The sequence below is a fragment of the Archocentrus centrarchus genome, chromosome 5 (genome assembly GCF_007364275.1).
Source record: "Archocentrus centrarchus isolate MPI-CPG fArcCen1 chromosome 5, fArcCen1, whole genome shotgun sequence".
In the NCBI taxonomy this organism is placed as follows: Eukaryota; Metazoa; Chordata; class Actinopteri; order Cichliformes; family Cichlidae; genus Archocentrus; species Archocentrus centrarchus.
The window spans coordinates 22,959,647-22,972,572 of record NC_044350.1 but is presented as its reverse complement, the minus strand read 5'-3'; the positions used below and the strand labels follow the sequence as shown (position 1 = coordinate 22,972,572).

The 12,926-nt window shown below is 41.1% G+C and overlaps 1 protein-coding gene across 1 annotated transcript in view; it reads left to right on the top strand.

Moving 5' to 3' along the window:
* The first annotated feature begins 690 nt into the window (after positions 1–690).
* Positions 691–12,926, top strand: part of LOC115779959 (multiple epidermal growth factor-like domains protein 6) — a 61,605-nt gene continuing 49,369 nt past the window's right edge. Inside the window, 4 exon segments of the mRNA XM_030728865.1 lie at positions 691–782; positions 2,204–2,338; positions 3,395–3,504; positions 10,809–10,913. Of these exon segments, the coding sequence (XP_030584725.1) occupies positions 691–782; positions 2,204–2,338; positions 3,395–3,504; positions 10,809–10,913 (442 nt within the window).

Below are 12,926 nucleotides of genomic sequence, written 5' to 3'. Positions count from 1 at the left end.
TGGTGTAAATGCTCCCCTGCTTGCTGAATCTGCAGATACTGTCTTTTTCACAGCTCTGTGAAGGAAATAAACTGTCTGTGCGTGGGGGTTATGTCAGCGTTTTGCCTTTAAGGCATTTATTCAGCTATCTTTATAACACATTAAACCACATAATAAAAGAAACACGTGACAATGCCGAAAGAAATTTTTAAAGCTCTCAGCGACGAGAGAGAAAAACTTGTGTCGTTCTATGAGCGCACTTTACCGGCTGCAGGGTGTCTTTCAGGGGCTGCTGACGCTTTGAATAATAGATGGCTCCCTTTGCGTCACCCCCCCCCAGCCCGAACCCCTGCCATCATTACCAAGTCAATGGAGGGAGGCAGAAAGCGCTCTGGCTCAGCGAGTTTCTTGCGCGTCAGTCCAACATCTGCAGCGACCTGTTGTAGGTGTGCAGGAATTTTCTGAGTCAGATACCGGCTGTGAGGGAGACGCCACACTCGTGGGATGGCTGTGCCATTTTTGGACAGTGTTGGGCGCTTCCACGCTGAAGGTCTTTCACGCGCATGTTAAATTTCAAGTTGACACCTTCGGATTTTTTTTTTTTTTTTTTTTTTTTTTTTTGTGCTTAAATTTGGCTACTTGTAGTGATGGGACACACTCATGAATGAGTTCACAGCTTTGAAACTGTAGTGTGATCTTAAGAAGAGGAAAATGGACAGTGTTATTTTTTCTTTTTTCATTGCATTTATTATAGAGGCGCGCGCATTCCGTTATAGCACTCCCAACAATCTCCAATCTTATATGTAAGTAAAGTTTTGTCATATTTGTATCGTTATTTTTTAATGTAAAATCACAGGTGTTCATTTGGGATGGTGCCTACTGTACCCTGGATAGCTTCAGGTACTTTTACAGACTCACGTTTCCTTTGAACCTCGATATAACTGCCGGTTCACCTGCACATCCATAAACTTGTGTCCGAGACTGAACCAGGGCAGAAAAACAGAGTGATGCACAGATTGTTAAATTCTGGTACAAAACAAGTTATTGATCCAGGGAAACAAATCTATATCTAAACAAATGAGTAGTCTATTTCAAAGTCTTTCAGCTCTTTATCACACCATCTTTGAACATTTAGTCAGTGCAGAATCAGTGTGAAGCAATAGATAAATATCACCTGCTGTCATATGTAAATGTAAGACTTATTTGCAGACAGACCGCTATCAGTTAACAGAATCCGTCACTACTTATATTTGGCTCATCATATATTGGTGCTTCCTATTTTTTCCCCCCTCTGTTTAAGAGTTATCAATCAGATTAATTTTGCTGTGGTGCCCTCTCATCGTGGTCTTACTGGTTAGCAGGTATCCTGTCAGTGTAATTTATATGACTGTATTGGCTCCACGTGGCTCGGTGTGGTATGCAAGCATTCCAAACTCTGTCAACGACTGTTTCTTTCAAAGCAATGAGCCAGTCAAGTATAACAGATATTTTAAACCTGAAAATAATAAATGTGTAGCTGGAATTATGTGACAGTGGTTCCTGTGCTGCTACCTGCCACTAATAATAAGGTCTTTCCTATTCAATTATGTGTGCAGCTGGAGGTGATTGTGATCACTGTTGTTTATGAGATGAGCAGCTGGATGTTGTCTTAAGATTCCTGTTGAGCCTTTCTTTTGGTCCTTGGAGAGGCACTGAAAAAGTAAATGTTTCAGAGATCATTTTGCACTTTATTTTAATAAGACTCCTCTGTGAGGTGCATTGAATAGTGAAGAAGACAGGTCTAGTAGTTAACCAAGACTTAGTAAACTGTTTCAAAGCTCACCTTATTTTACCTGTGTGTGTGTGTTTGTTTTTTCATTTTCCATATCCATTGCTGCTATTTAAACACTTCAACATTTCACTGAATATCACGTTTAAGTCGTAGCACAGGTTTGTTTTGCAGCGCATCATCCTGAAAGGTGATACATGAGGAATTCCCCTTAAGTCTTAGAAATACCAAAAACTGGTCATCATATACCTTAGCACAGGTAATACCTCACAGGAATTACATTGCTAACAGAAAATGCCTCAAGCAAGCTTTCGTCCATCTGTCTGCTGCAACATTTCTTAAGTGCTCATAAATTGCTCTGCTGTCATCTGTACATCTGTGAAAACATGGCTCAACATTTTGACATGTTAAGTATTTTTTTTTTAATCAGTCTTTTTTTTTTTTTTTTTCCCCCAGGCCCAATGTGTGCATGGAGAGGGAGGTGACGCTGGTCGCCCAAAGGCAGCCATGTGTGCAAGCCTTCACACGCATGGTTAAAGTGTGGAAGCAAGGCTGTGTGGGGCAGTCGGGGTGCATGGGGTATGAGAGGAGGTAAGGAACACTTGTTATTTGTCATGTGCCCCCCCCCCCCCCCCCCCCCCCCCCCCCCCCCCCCCCCCCCCCCCCCCCCCCCCCCCCCCCCCCCCCCCCCCCCCCCCCCCCCCCCCCCCCCCCCCCCCCCCCCCCCCCCCCCACACACACACACACACACAAACACATACACACATATGCCCACACACTTTTTTTGTTATACTCCAAAGCCTCTGATTTTGATTCCTGACCTCACCTGCAGGGGATGTCGTGCCTTGCTGGATTAGCACTGGCTGGAGCAAAGCATTACTTATTGGTCTTGAAGTAGTGTCCATGACTCATGCAACCAAACTAATTTATCTGAGAGGCCGGGAGTTCTTCATTTATCTCATCTCCAAACATGAGATCTACCTTCCGGTCTTTCCTTTCCACTTGCCTCTTCATCTCTCTCTCTCTCTCTCTCTTCTTCTGTAATCACAGCTTTCAACCTGTATAGAGTTAAGTGCAAGGTGTAGCCCCACATCACCAGCGATTTAACATACAGGCGTCTCGGCAGCCTACATTCCTTTAAAGGAAAGTCCTAATGCTAACATTCTAGCCCTTATTTGGGAGACTTGAGCTGTGTTGCTCATGCTTGCTTTCTCCACATTAGTTGTTGCGTTACAAATTCAAAGGCTGCTTTAAAGGCTGCTAAGCCCACAATTACCCGCTGTAAACAAAATGTTTTCACAATGCATAATAACTGTGGAGCAATGACAGGGGTCCCAAAGTACAGGGCGAGACACTGTTCTCTGAAGTACAGTCTGCCATTCTCACACTTTAACATGGTGACTTGAAAGGGGATTTTTGCTGAACATTATAAGATGTGCTACTTCAAAGCCTCTGAGCTGTTTGATCAGCGTGCCACACGAAAAATTAAAGATTACCCTCATAAATATTTAGCAAAATACACGTGCTCTTTATACACACAAAACACACTCTGCTGTTTTATAATGACATGTTAGTTTTCGTATTGCTTTAAATTTAAACTGATTTGATTGAAAGTTTTTTTAACTTGAGGTTTTTCTTGTTTAACAGGACGGCCTACTACACAGCGTACAGGCAAGTGTACAAACAGGATTACCAGACTGTGTACAAGTGTTGCCCTGGATGGTCCCAACTAAACGGAGAGGCAGGTTGTCTTTATCGTAAGTATCTTCAGTTTGTCTATCCTTTATCCCCACTTTAATTTTTTCATTGACTTTGACTTTGTGTGAAACCCAGCATATGTAGACAGGCAGGTAGTAAAGACAGTATCTGTTTCCTGACTCAACGGGAGGAAGGGTGCTTTAAACATCGTCTCACCGCTGGCATAGACTTCTGAATGAAAGGGTTTCAAAGAAAGGTCAAGAGGTTCTTTGCCCACCTACTTCTGAGCAGATGTTATCGGTCAGTGCCTTGTACTTGTGTCATTGCGACACTCCAACTAGGTTCAAATATGGATGCTGAGAAAAAGGAATGTAAGTGCTGACATTTGCTCTCAACTCAGATTTGCATTGTAGTGGTTGCAATCAGGAGGACATTTACAGTCTAAATGAGGGCACGGCTCCTTCGCGATGCTTTACTTTATGATAATTTGTCTACCAGTCCAATCTTCTTGGCTGGTGTGTGCTCTGTATCATGCAGCACAGTCTGTATGACACAGGAACACATGCTCGTTTCATTCTTGCTCACATCCACAAAATTATTGTTGTAGATGTAGCCACTTTTCTCATTCTGATGTGTGACATGGTAGTGCAGGCCAAACGATTCCATTCTCGATATGAAAACAAAAAGCAGCTCAGTGTTTATCCCAACCAGCCACAGTCAAGGCCTCCAAAGATTAGAGAGACTATCTTCTCACTTCACATGAAGAACAAAGAAAGCCAAAAATGAATCTTCCCAACACCAGGTCCATGTATGGAAAAGTAGTTCCATTGGTCACATTGAGACTGCCAGCAGCTCATCTCCTTCTGGATAAGCTTAGCTTCACACTGCTGAGACCAAGAAGTCTCCTTTGATGGGATTTTACAGCCAGTGATCCAGATCGCATAGCCTGCATACCATAGACAGACCCATGGTAAAGCCTTTCTGTAAACAGTTTGTCCGCGTCAGTAGACTGACACGAAAATTCCCACTTTCCAGTCATTTTTTCCCCACCTGGAACTGAATCATGTGCTTAATGCCCAGCCCTCGCACCCCTGGCACAGGCAGATTACTCTGTGTAGTCGTCTGATGGGAAGTGGATGGGACTGGGAGCTGGAGAAGATATCCTGGATGTTCCTGTCATCGGTGTCTTATTATGGTCTCTATGCTCTCTTCAAAGAGCGCTTTGTTTCCCGGGAGAATGTTACATTATTAAATTATCCAAGGAGGCATTGCACTGTCGCCCCTCAATGAGGCTGGTTTGTTTGAAAACACTCACAACGAAATGTCTTCAAGAGACATTCCTCACGACTGCACAGTGTCCCCCCTCACTTAAGTTAGAAGAGGAGGGGGTTGTTTCTCTGTTTCGCGTGACAATGGCTGGTCTCTTCAACATGAGGCATAGCTTTTATCTCAGTAACCAAAGACGAGGCAGCACTTTGAGATGGGACAAACTAATCACCCTATTCTCTGAGCCATTGAACCAGGATAAAAGGAAGCTCATGCCACAATCCTCCCACTCCTGCACACTTTGCTATTTGCTATCTGTACTGTACCTCAGTCAGCACAATGCAATCTGTGTGTCTCTTTTCAACAGCACCTTCAACATCCAAAAGGGAAAATCTGCTTTGCGAAATGTACAGCTTTAGCAAATCCTCCAAAAACCCCAAATGAGTGGAAGATGGGAATGCTTTGAGTTCAGATAGTGATTTAGTGCCTGCTGCTTTTGAGGCTTTTTTAATGTTCTTTGTTGTCTCTCTTCTCTCTGTGTGTGTTCCCTAATAAAAGTCAGTCAGTCAGTCATTGTAAGGTAATTAGACAATGACCTCTAATGACCTCATGTTATTGTCAGACAGTTGAGTGAAATTGAGGATCTAAAATATGCTGGATCTGCAAGTTGAGAGGTTCATAAGTCAAGCCACCCCCTTTTTTAAAATTATAATTCACCTGTGTTTATTCTCTCCAATTATTTATAACCATTCCTTGTACAGTATTGGAACCCATGGTCTTGGCTGTTTTGTGCTCCAGCATTCTTCACTTAAGATAATTACATATTTGGAGCACAGTATACCACAGTGCAGCAAACGTTTGTTTGCTTTTACATTTTACATTCTTCCAGTTTGACTCCCTCCCTCTTGTTTTCCATATCTTTTAGTTTCAGGCTACTATCATCTAATTATAATGGGTTTATGTGTTTTCCATTTACATAATAGCATTCATTCAGAGTTCTTGTGCAGTTTGCAAATATCTGAGATTTGGAGTTTTTGCTTTCCAAGCTCTGAGGTTTTCCAGCATTATGGCACAAAGGATGCATACAGGAATCAAACTGTTAAACTAAACCATTTTTTTTAAAGCCAATCTTTTCGTTTTCATTCCTTTGCTTGAGATCTTAGAGCCCCATCTATTTTCTTTTTCTCAGTACATTTCATGATTTTTGTCTACCAAACGTCAGGCGGGTGGTGTGTGGAGGCAGAATGTGCTGTTTGATCTGCAACCTGGGTGACTTTTGTGTGCTCTAAAAAGGCTCCAGTTTTCAGAATGAGTATTTAGTTATAGTGCGAATGAAAAGCTCTTGACTCTGTGATGGCAACTTCCTCTACTTAAGTGTTTGGAGGACCATTCAGTCAGTAGATTAGACTACTCTGCTTTAGCAAGTAGCTACAGGATTGCTGAGGGTGGACAGGGTTATCCAGGAGTGGAAACGAACAGCTATGTTGATTGACGGCAACAAGCAGGCTTTGTGAACAGGACTGAGGAGCAGAGACAATAGCTTCTCCAGTTAGTCGTCCTCGTTAACTGCTGAATAGGAACTGGCCTCCTTTTGTGGTGGCTATGGTCAAGGTAGCTAGATGTGAAAAAGACTCAGTAGCCAGAAAAGTCGAAATGGTTTTCTGTCTATCCATGGGTGGTCTTTTGTATGTGTTTGAGCGTGTCATGGAACACAGCAACAACTATGTCAGCGGTCAGTGGGACTACTTTGGGCATAGCTGAACACAAATAGACACAGACCCACACACATACAGAGAAATAGACCAAAATTAACCGAGACATTACAGGGTGTAATATACAACAAAACCACAGTGTAATTCAGATTCTTTGGTTCATTGAAATGCTGCCTTTGGTTACCTCAACATTCCTTTGGCTCTAATGAGTAACATGCAGCTGGGGTCGGAAGCCTGGCTTCACCAAAGCCATCATTCTTTGTTGGTTAAGTTGCATATGGTTAAGACTAGCTATGAGGTTAGAAATGGTATAGTATTTAATAGTCAGGCTGTAAAAAATTAGTTATTTCCCATAACATTGGTTTTCAGTGGAAAGCATCAACAATAAATAAGCTTATTGTTGATATTTATGTATTGCAAATATATCACAGTACATTTGCCCCATTCAACTGTATGGAGTAGACATCTGACATATGATGCTCTATATGTATATGCAGTATTTCCTGTTTAGTCTTAGTGACACATGCTATTATCACATGTAATTCACATCTGTTGCACAGAGCAAAATGAAAGTAATTAGATTGCCTTAGTTTGAGTTGGCCAAATACTTCCCATGCTTCCCATGGGATTTCATTGTTTTCTCCTCATAATGGAACTGAATGACATATTTCTCCTCTACCTACCAGTAAAAAGGGGATTATAGGCAATAAACATGTCTTTCTATGCATTTTATTGTTACACAGCCCATTTATTCTGATTGTTGCATTTTTACTGCAGCATTTTAAACTATTGTACCTGCTTTTGTCAAACTGATCAAGTATCCAGCTCAAATGGTATTTAAGGTCCTTCAAAGAAACCTGCCAGAGATTATCAGACGAGCTACTTGAAATGACAGATCCCTCTCCATAGCAAAATGTGATCTGTCGCCTCAAAATATCCGTACTAGTTATGGCCTTTGTGTCTGTTTTCCCCTGTGTTGCACTCTGGAGGTTGAACGGGTCAACAGAGTCTAAACAAACGTGGGGGAGCCTCCATCTCGATGCGCTCATCACTTTCAGAAGCTGTAAGGGTAACACCTGCTTGTTGGTTTTCAGTTCCTCCGTGTGAGTTGCTGACCCTTGCTCTTTCTGTCTGTCCTTTTTTTGTGGTAGCTGCTAATTCTCTGTGAGAAGGTGTCTGTGTAAAAGAGTGGAGGCTTTCACAGCAAAAAGATGAGAGTGGGCTTTATGCCACACTGCATGCCACATTAAGGAATTATTTCAGGGAAGATTAAGCACCGTAAGGGGCTCAGGAAGGGGGCAACCTAAAAATGCCCTGGTTAGCTGCCAGCAGTCGAAGAGGGAATGTACACTCTCCTTGTCGTCGCTTAGTCTGAAGTCACTCTGAGAGATGTCTGACCTTTGCATTTCTACTTGACGGTTTTATACATTTAACACTTTTTTCAACCCTGTTTGGGAATGTGAGACATCAAAATAATTTGATATCTCACAGCTGGTGTTAATATCAGTGTCCAAAAAAATGTTACTGCTTATCCGTCACCTGCTACTTTTACAACATTAGAATTCCCTCATATTATATAATAACAATAGTACAGATAAATATGTTCCAGTATCACGGCTTCATTAATCACACAGGTTTCAGGAACTGGAAGCTAAGCTAATGAGCACACCATAGATGCATTTAGAGTGCTGGTACATTATGTGATAAAAGCAAGAAAGAGTTATTGATATTTTTCTGGTGCGTATGTATGGGATGTGTGCTGTAAGTGCTCTGGATGGCCCAACTGTTAAGCAGGTGTCTGCGGACAGGGCCAGATGACATGCGGATGTTTAGGCTGAGTGCTGGTCTCCACAGAGCCATCTGAATCTGCTGAGAGACATGCATGAAATTACTCTGGCTCATCTGTGTTTATTGGAGAAACCGCTTCTTGACATCCATCTCCTTTGTCTGGAAATGTTATGTTAATCCCCAAAGTGCAGCTGAAGCCTGATCGCAGATACACTTAAGCCATCTTATATTTTCACACCCTGAGGCATCTCTCTATTGCCCAAGCGGATCTGCTGTATCTATTAATTGTGCATCTGTTGAAAGTTTGCAAATGTTCTGCATGTTGTTGATTAGTGGTGTAACTACTGGCTTTTTGAAAAGATTGATGAATCAGTTAACAGTTGTAAAAAAAAAAAAAAAATGGGTAAGTAGTTTAGTCCAAAAATGTTTGAAAATACTGGAAAATGCTATCACAGTTTAAGAGAACCCAAGATGCAGTTCTTTTACAAGTTCAACATGCCGATATATTTTTTTTGTTGGTTCACAACCACAGTTACACTAAGCAATGTCACAACTGTGATGATCAGCTTTTAAAGTCCGTGTATTCAAAATGCATTCAAATTAAAGAGACATTGTTGCCAAAAGAACATGGCAGATTTGGAGCTGCATACTTTTCACAAGAAAGCAAAACTTTAACTCTAAGCAGGTTAAAAGCAAAACTGTTGCTACATCCAAATGCATCAAGTGGGCTTATCAACCATTTAGTCATCATAAAGGCACAGGTCACTCTGACAACAGTTAATGTATATTCCGTTACATTAACATGCTGCCTTAATGTATTCTTTAGCCTCACCTAAGACATGCTGTTTCACCTGCAACAGCATGTCTTAGCAGCAAGCAATGAACAATATAAAAGCATAATTCAAACCAGTAAGTTGGATTTCTTGCAAAAGGTCAATCTCTGCTTTAATCAGCATTCAAAGTTAAGCACTCCTCTTCACTGAGAATGAAGCCAAAGTGTTCTGACGGGCTCTGAACCGTCTTGGATTCCCAAGAGACATCTCACATTTTGCCTGCCAAACTCCTTGAGATCTTCCACAAATGGTGATGCTATTTGATTCGTGAGTAAGAGTTACCGTTATATGTCTGTTATTTCAAACCTAACCTAATCAAGAGCAGGTTAAGCATGCAGCTTAAGTTACTGTTGCTCAAGCGGTAAGAAGTGAACCACTGTCATCACACTTAAACACAAGATTAAACCCAAAGTTACCTCGCCATCTCCCAATCCTGCTTTTTTTTTTAGTGCAGACCTCATGTCTTCATTTGCTATCTCTGCCTGACTGTCTTTTAAAAAGAAAAAGGCGCAAATCTTGAAGTGTTCTAATTGTTACTTTTTTTTAGCTGTTTTGTTCAGTTTAGGTTGGACTTGAATTGGCTAAAAAGAAGTGCATTATTTTTTACAATTGGTGTAAGAACACATGCATAAAATGTAAACAAATATTACAACTGAAGATACTGAAAGTCCAGTGCATAACACAACTAAAATGTGATGAAGCAGAAAAAAATTGTTTAGATTTGTTGGTTTGGGCAAGCTGAAATCATACTGACATTTCTGTTTAAGCTGTGTGGGCAGGCTAAGACCCTCACTATGACCGTATATGGCTAATAATGGACATCTAAACCACCAGCCTGATGATTATTGGATGTGCTGTTTCTGGTTGGATTGAATGGGCAAGAACGCACATGTGGCAGAAGATGCTAAGTTAAACTGGCTGACCTCTACACAATCATCTTCTGAAAATTTGCCATGTTGATTCCTCGTATGATTAGCTTGACTGACAGTTTTTGACTCCTCTGATGAGACTGGAGAGTGTTGGTCTGGCTTAAACAGCTGTGTCTGACTTCACACAGATATTATTCTTCACATGCATGTAGGCAGGTACAGTGCAGCACAGCACATATGTACTATATGAGTACACACACACAGTTTGAGGTGGAGGGCTGTCATGATTAATGTGAGCATTGTGTGAGTTTGTGGAATGTGGTTGTTCACCTTTGAGGGGGATTCACGTGTTTTAAGCTACCTAGTGGCTCCTACTGTTTATACGTTTTGGGATTCTTTAAATTTCTCATCTTAACAGTTTGACTCACGGGGATTTTAGGACGCAGGGTCACTTGTCAAAGAGATGGATGACTCTGACCCGTGGCTCTCCGAATTCAGTTGTAACTCACCAAGGCACGTCTGTACAGTCACAGTTTATGACAATAAACAAAACGTCAGCTTTTCGATCAAGGATATTTCCAGTTAATGTTCTCTGACTGTGTGGGGAAGAGGGAAGTTTCCCGTGAAGGTCATACAAGCTGCCAGTCATATTTAACAGTCACAGAAAATGCAGTTCAGAAATTTCTTGGCCAAAAGATTGTTTGTCTCCTCAAAGCCGAGTGGTTGATTCCACTTACATTAATTAGTGTGAATAGAGGAGAATTCAAGTTCCTCTTAAGACAGGAGTTAACAGGCTGATGATAAATCTTTGGATAGTGCAGATGCCAGCCAGGTGTCTCAGCTTCTCTCATCTATTTGTTCTTTCCTCTTGTCTTGTCCACATGTACACATGCAGCAGTGTGTAGCTATGGTGTGTGCTTCAATGGGGGCCAGTGTCGAGAAGGATCCACTCAGCTTTGTGATTGTCCCACAGGGTTCCACGGGCCCAGCTGCCAGTATGGTGAGTAGAGACAGCCTTGCGATGTTTCATATTCAAAATCTTCTTTTTCTGCTCTTTTTCTGCTTCTTTTATTTCCCATTGTTTGTTCTTTGTGTTTCTTACATTTGCTACTTTTTAAAAATGTGTTTAGGAATAAAACATTGTCATGTAGAGCTACAGAACCCATTCTCAACTTGCATTGGATGCAGCTTGTGGTTTGAAAACTAACTACAGTAACAGTAACAGTACAGTAATTCAAGAAAACACTTCACAGACAGACTGAAATTGATCAGCAGCTCACCATTTAATTAAAAAAAAAAACACTTGACTATTTGCTGGAGCCTACTCCACTTCAGTCAGCTTGCCAAGCCTCCTCCTGAACTCTGTTTAAGTGATAGCCTTTCTGTGAAGTGAATAAAGAATCTCCTCACATCAGCACTTGGCTTACTTACCAGGAGCCCAAGTATTTTATCAGCAACCCCATTGTTGAATTTGAGCTGTTGAAGTAACACAGTGGACGATTCTGTTGTTTTTTCAGATAACACCACACGACAGGAAATTCCTTTTCAGTGTCAACTTTTTGTCAGAATTGTCCATGTCGCCCTTGAAATAGGCCTTCCAAATGCTCCAAATGCATAAATTCTAACTGCAGGGGCAAGTAAGCATCAGGCTTTTGTTAGGTCTAATCTGACCTTACGCACTCTGGACAGCATCCAGAATCCTTCACCTTCATTTCAAACTTAACAACTTCTTAATCAACATGTGATTTTTCTTAAGACTTCAAGGGTGGAGAATATGTAGTTTCATGACCCCCTCTTAACACTTCCATCTTGGCTGTTATACAACTCATGATCAGAGCTTTCAGTGGCAGCTAAGCTAACCTGGCTTACTTCTGAGTACTTCATGCTTGAATGAAAGATTAACCATTAAGACAAAAGACCCATAAACACATGGCCACTAAGGTGCTGTCCAGCAAAGCTTTGGGGACGGTGTGTGTGTGTGTGTGTGTGTGTGTGTGTGTGTTGTTTTTTCAGAACATTGAAACCATCTGCTAAGGATGATGCTCATCAGTGTTCATGCTAAAATGTATAGGTTTGCCTAAAATTGAGCATGCAAACATATTCAGAGGCATAATAGTCTCAGCATAAACAACTAGAAACCAGCTGACTCTGTTTTATAGTTCTGAATTCTCGGTGGATGAAATAATGTAATGAATGACATGTTTTTGGCTGCTTTTATGTTATGTTTATGGAGGATAGGATGCCCGCCCTCTATCATCTCCATATTAGAAGCTCATCAGTCATTCTGAACAGAGCAGTGCTGTGTTTTTTAATAGCACACAATGATGCGTCACAGGATGGAGTGGTAAAACAAGGGCCAATGTGCAGAGTGGGGTATGATGCACCTTTTGTCTCTCTCTATAAGAAACAGTATGAAGATGTGGGAATGGTAGTGACAGTCAGCTAGACTTAGCAATGAAAAACATAGCTGATTTCTAAATAAGTGCTTCATGGATCAGTAAATGATCAGAACAAAAAAAATGTAATCAAATAAAAATATTTCCTTTCTCTGCACTTTTTGGCTTCAGAAAATATACAGCGCTCAGTCTCACTCCTCCTGTTGCCACATTTTAATACTTTGATTTATGTAGTCATTTTAAATTATAAAATAAAACATAAATATAGGATTAAAAAACATTAATCTGACAGTTGAGTATTCTCTTATGTTTCCAATATGGGGGTTCTGGCAGACCTTCACGTTCTACTGAGGTGCATAAAGAGGGGACGAAATCTTCAGAGATTAACATCAGTTTTTTATTTTAAGACAGTCATATTTTAGCCTGTCTACTCCGTACACACTCATTACTTTGTAATATAAAATGCAAAAAATATATATATATTGTTGTGGCTCTTACACACACAAACATATAGACACACACTCCTAGTTCTAACCTTGGATGTTTTGTTTGGACCAATCAATTCTCTCTGAATAACCTAAAAGTCACCTTAAGGCCCATCCTGTTCAGTTTTGCCT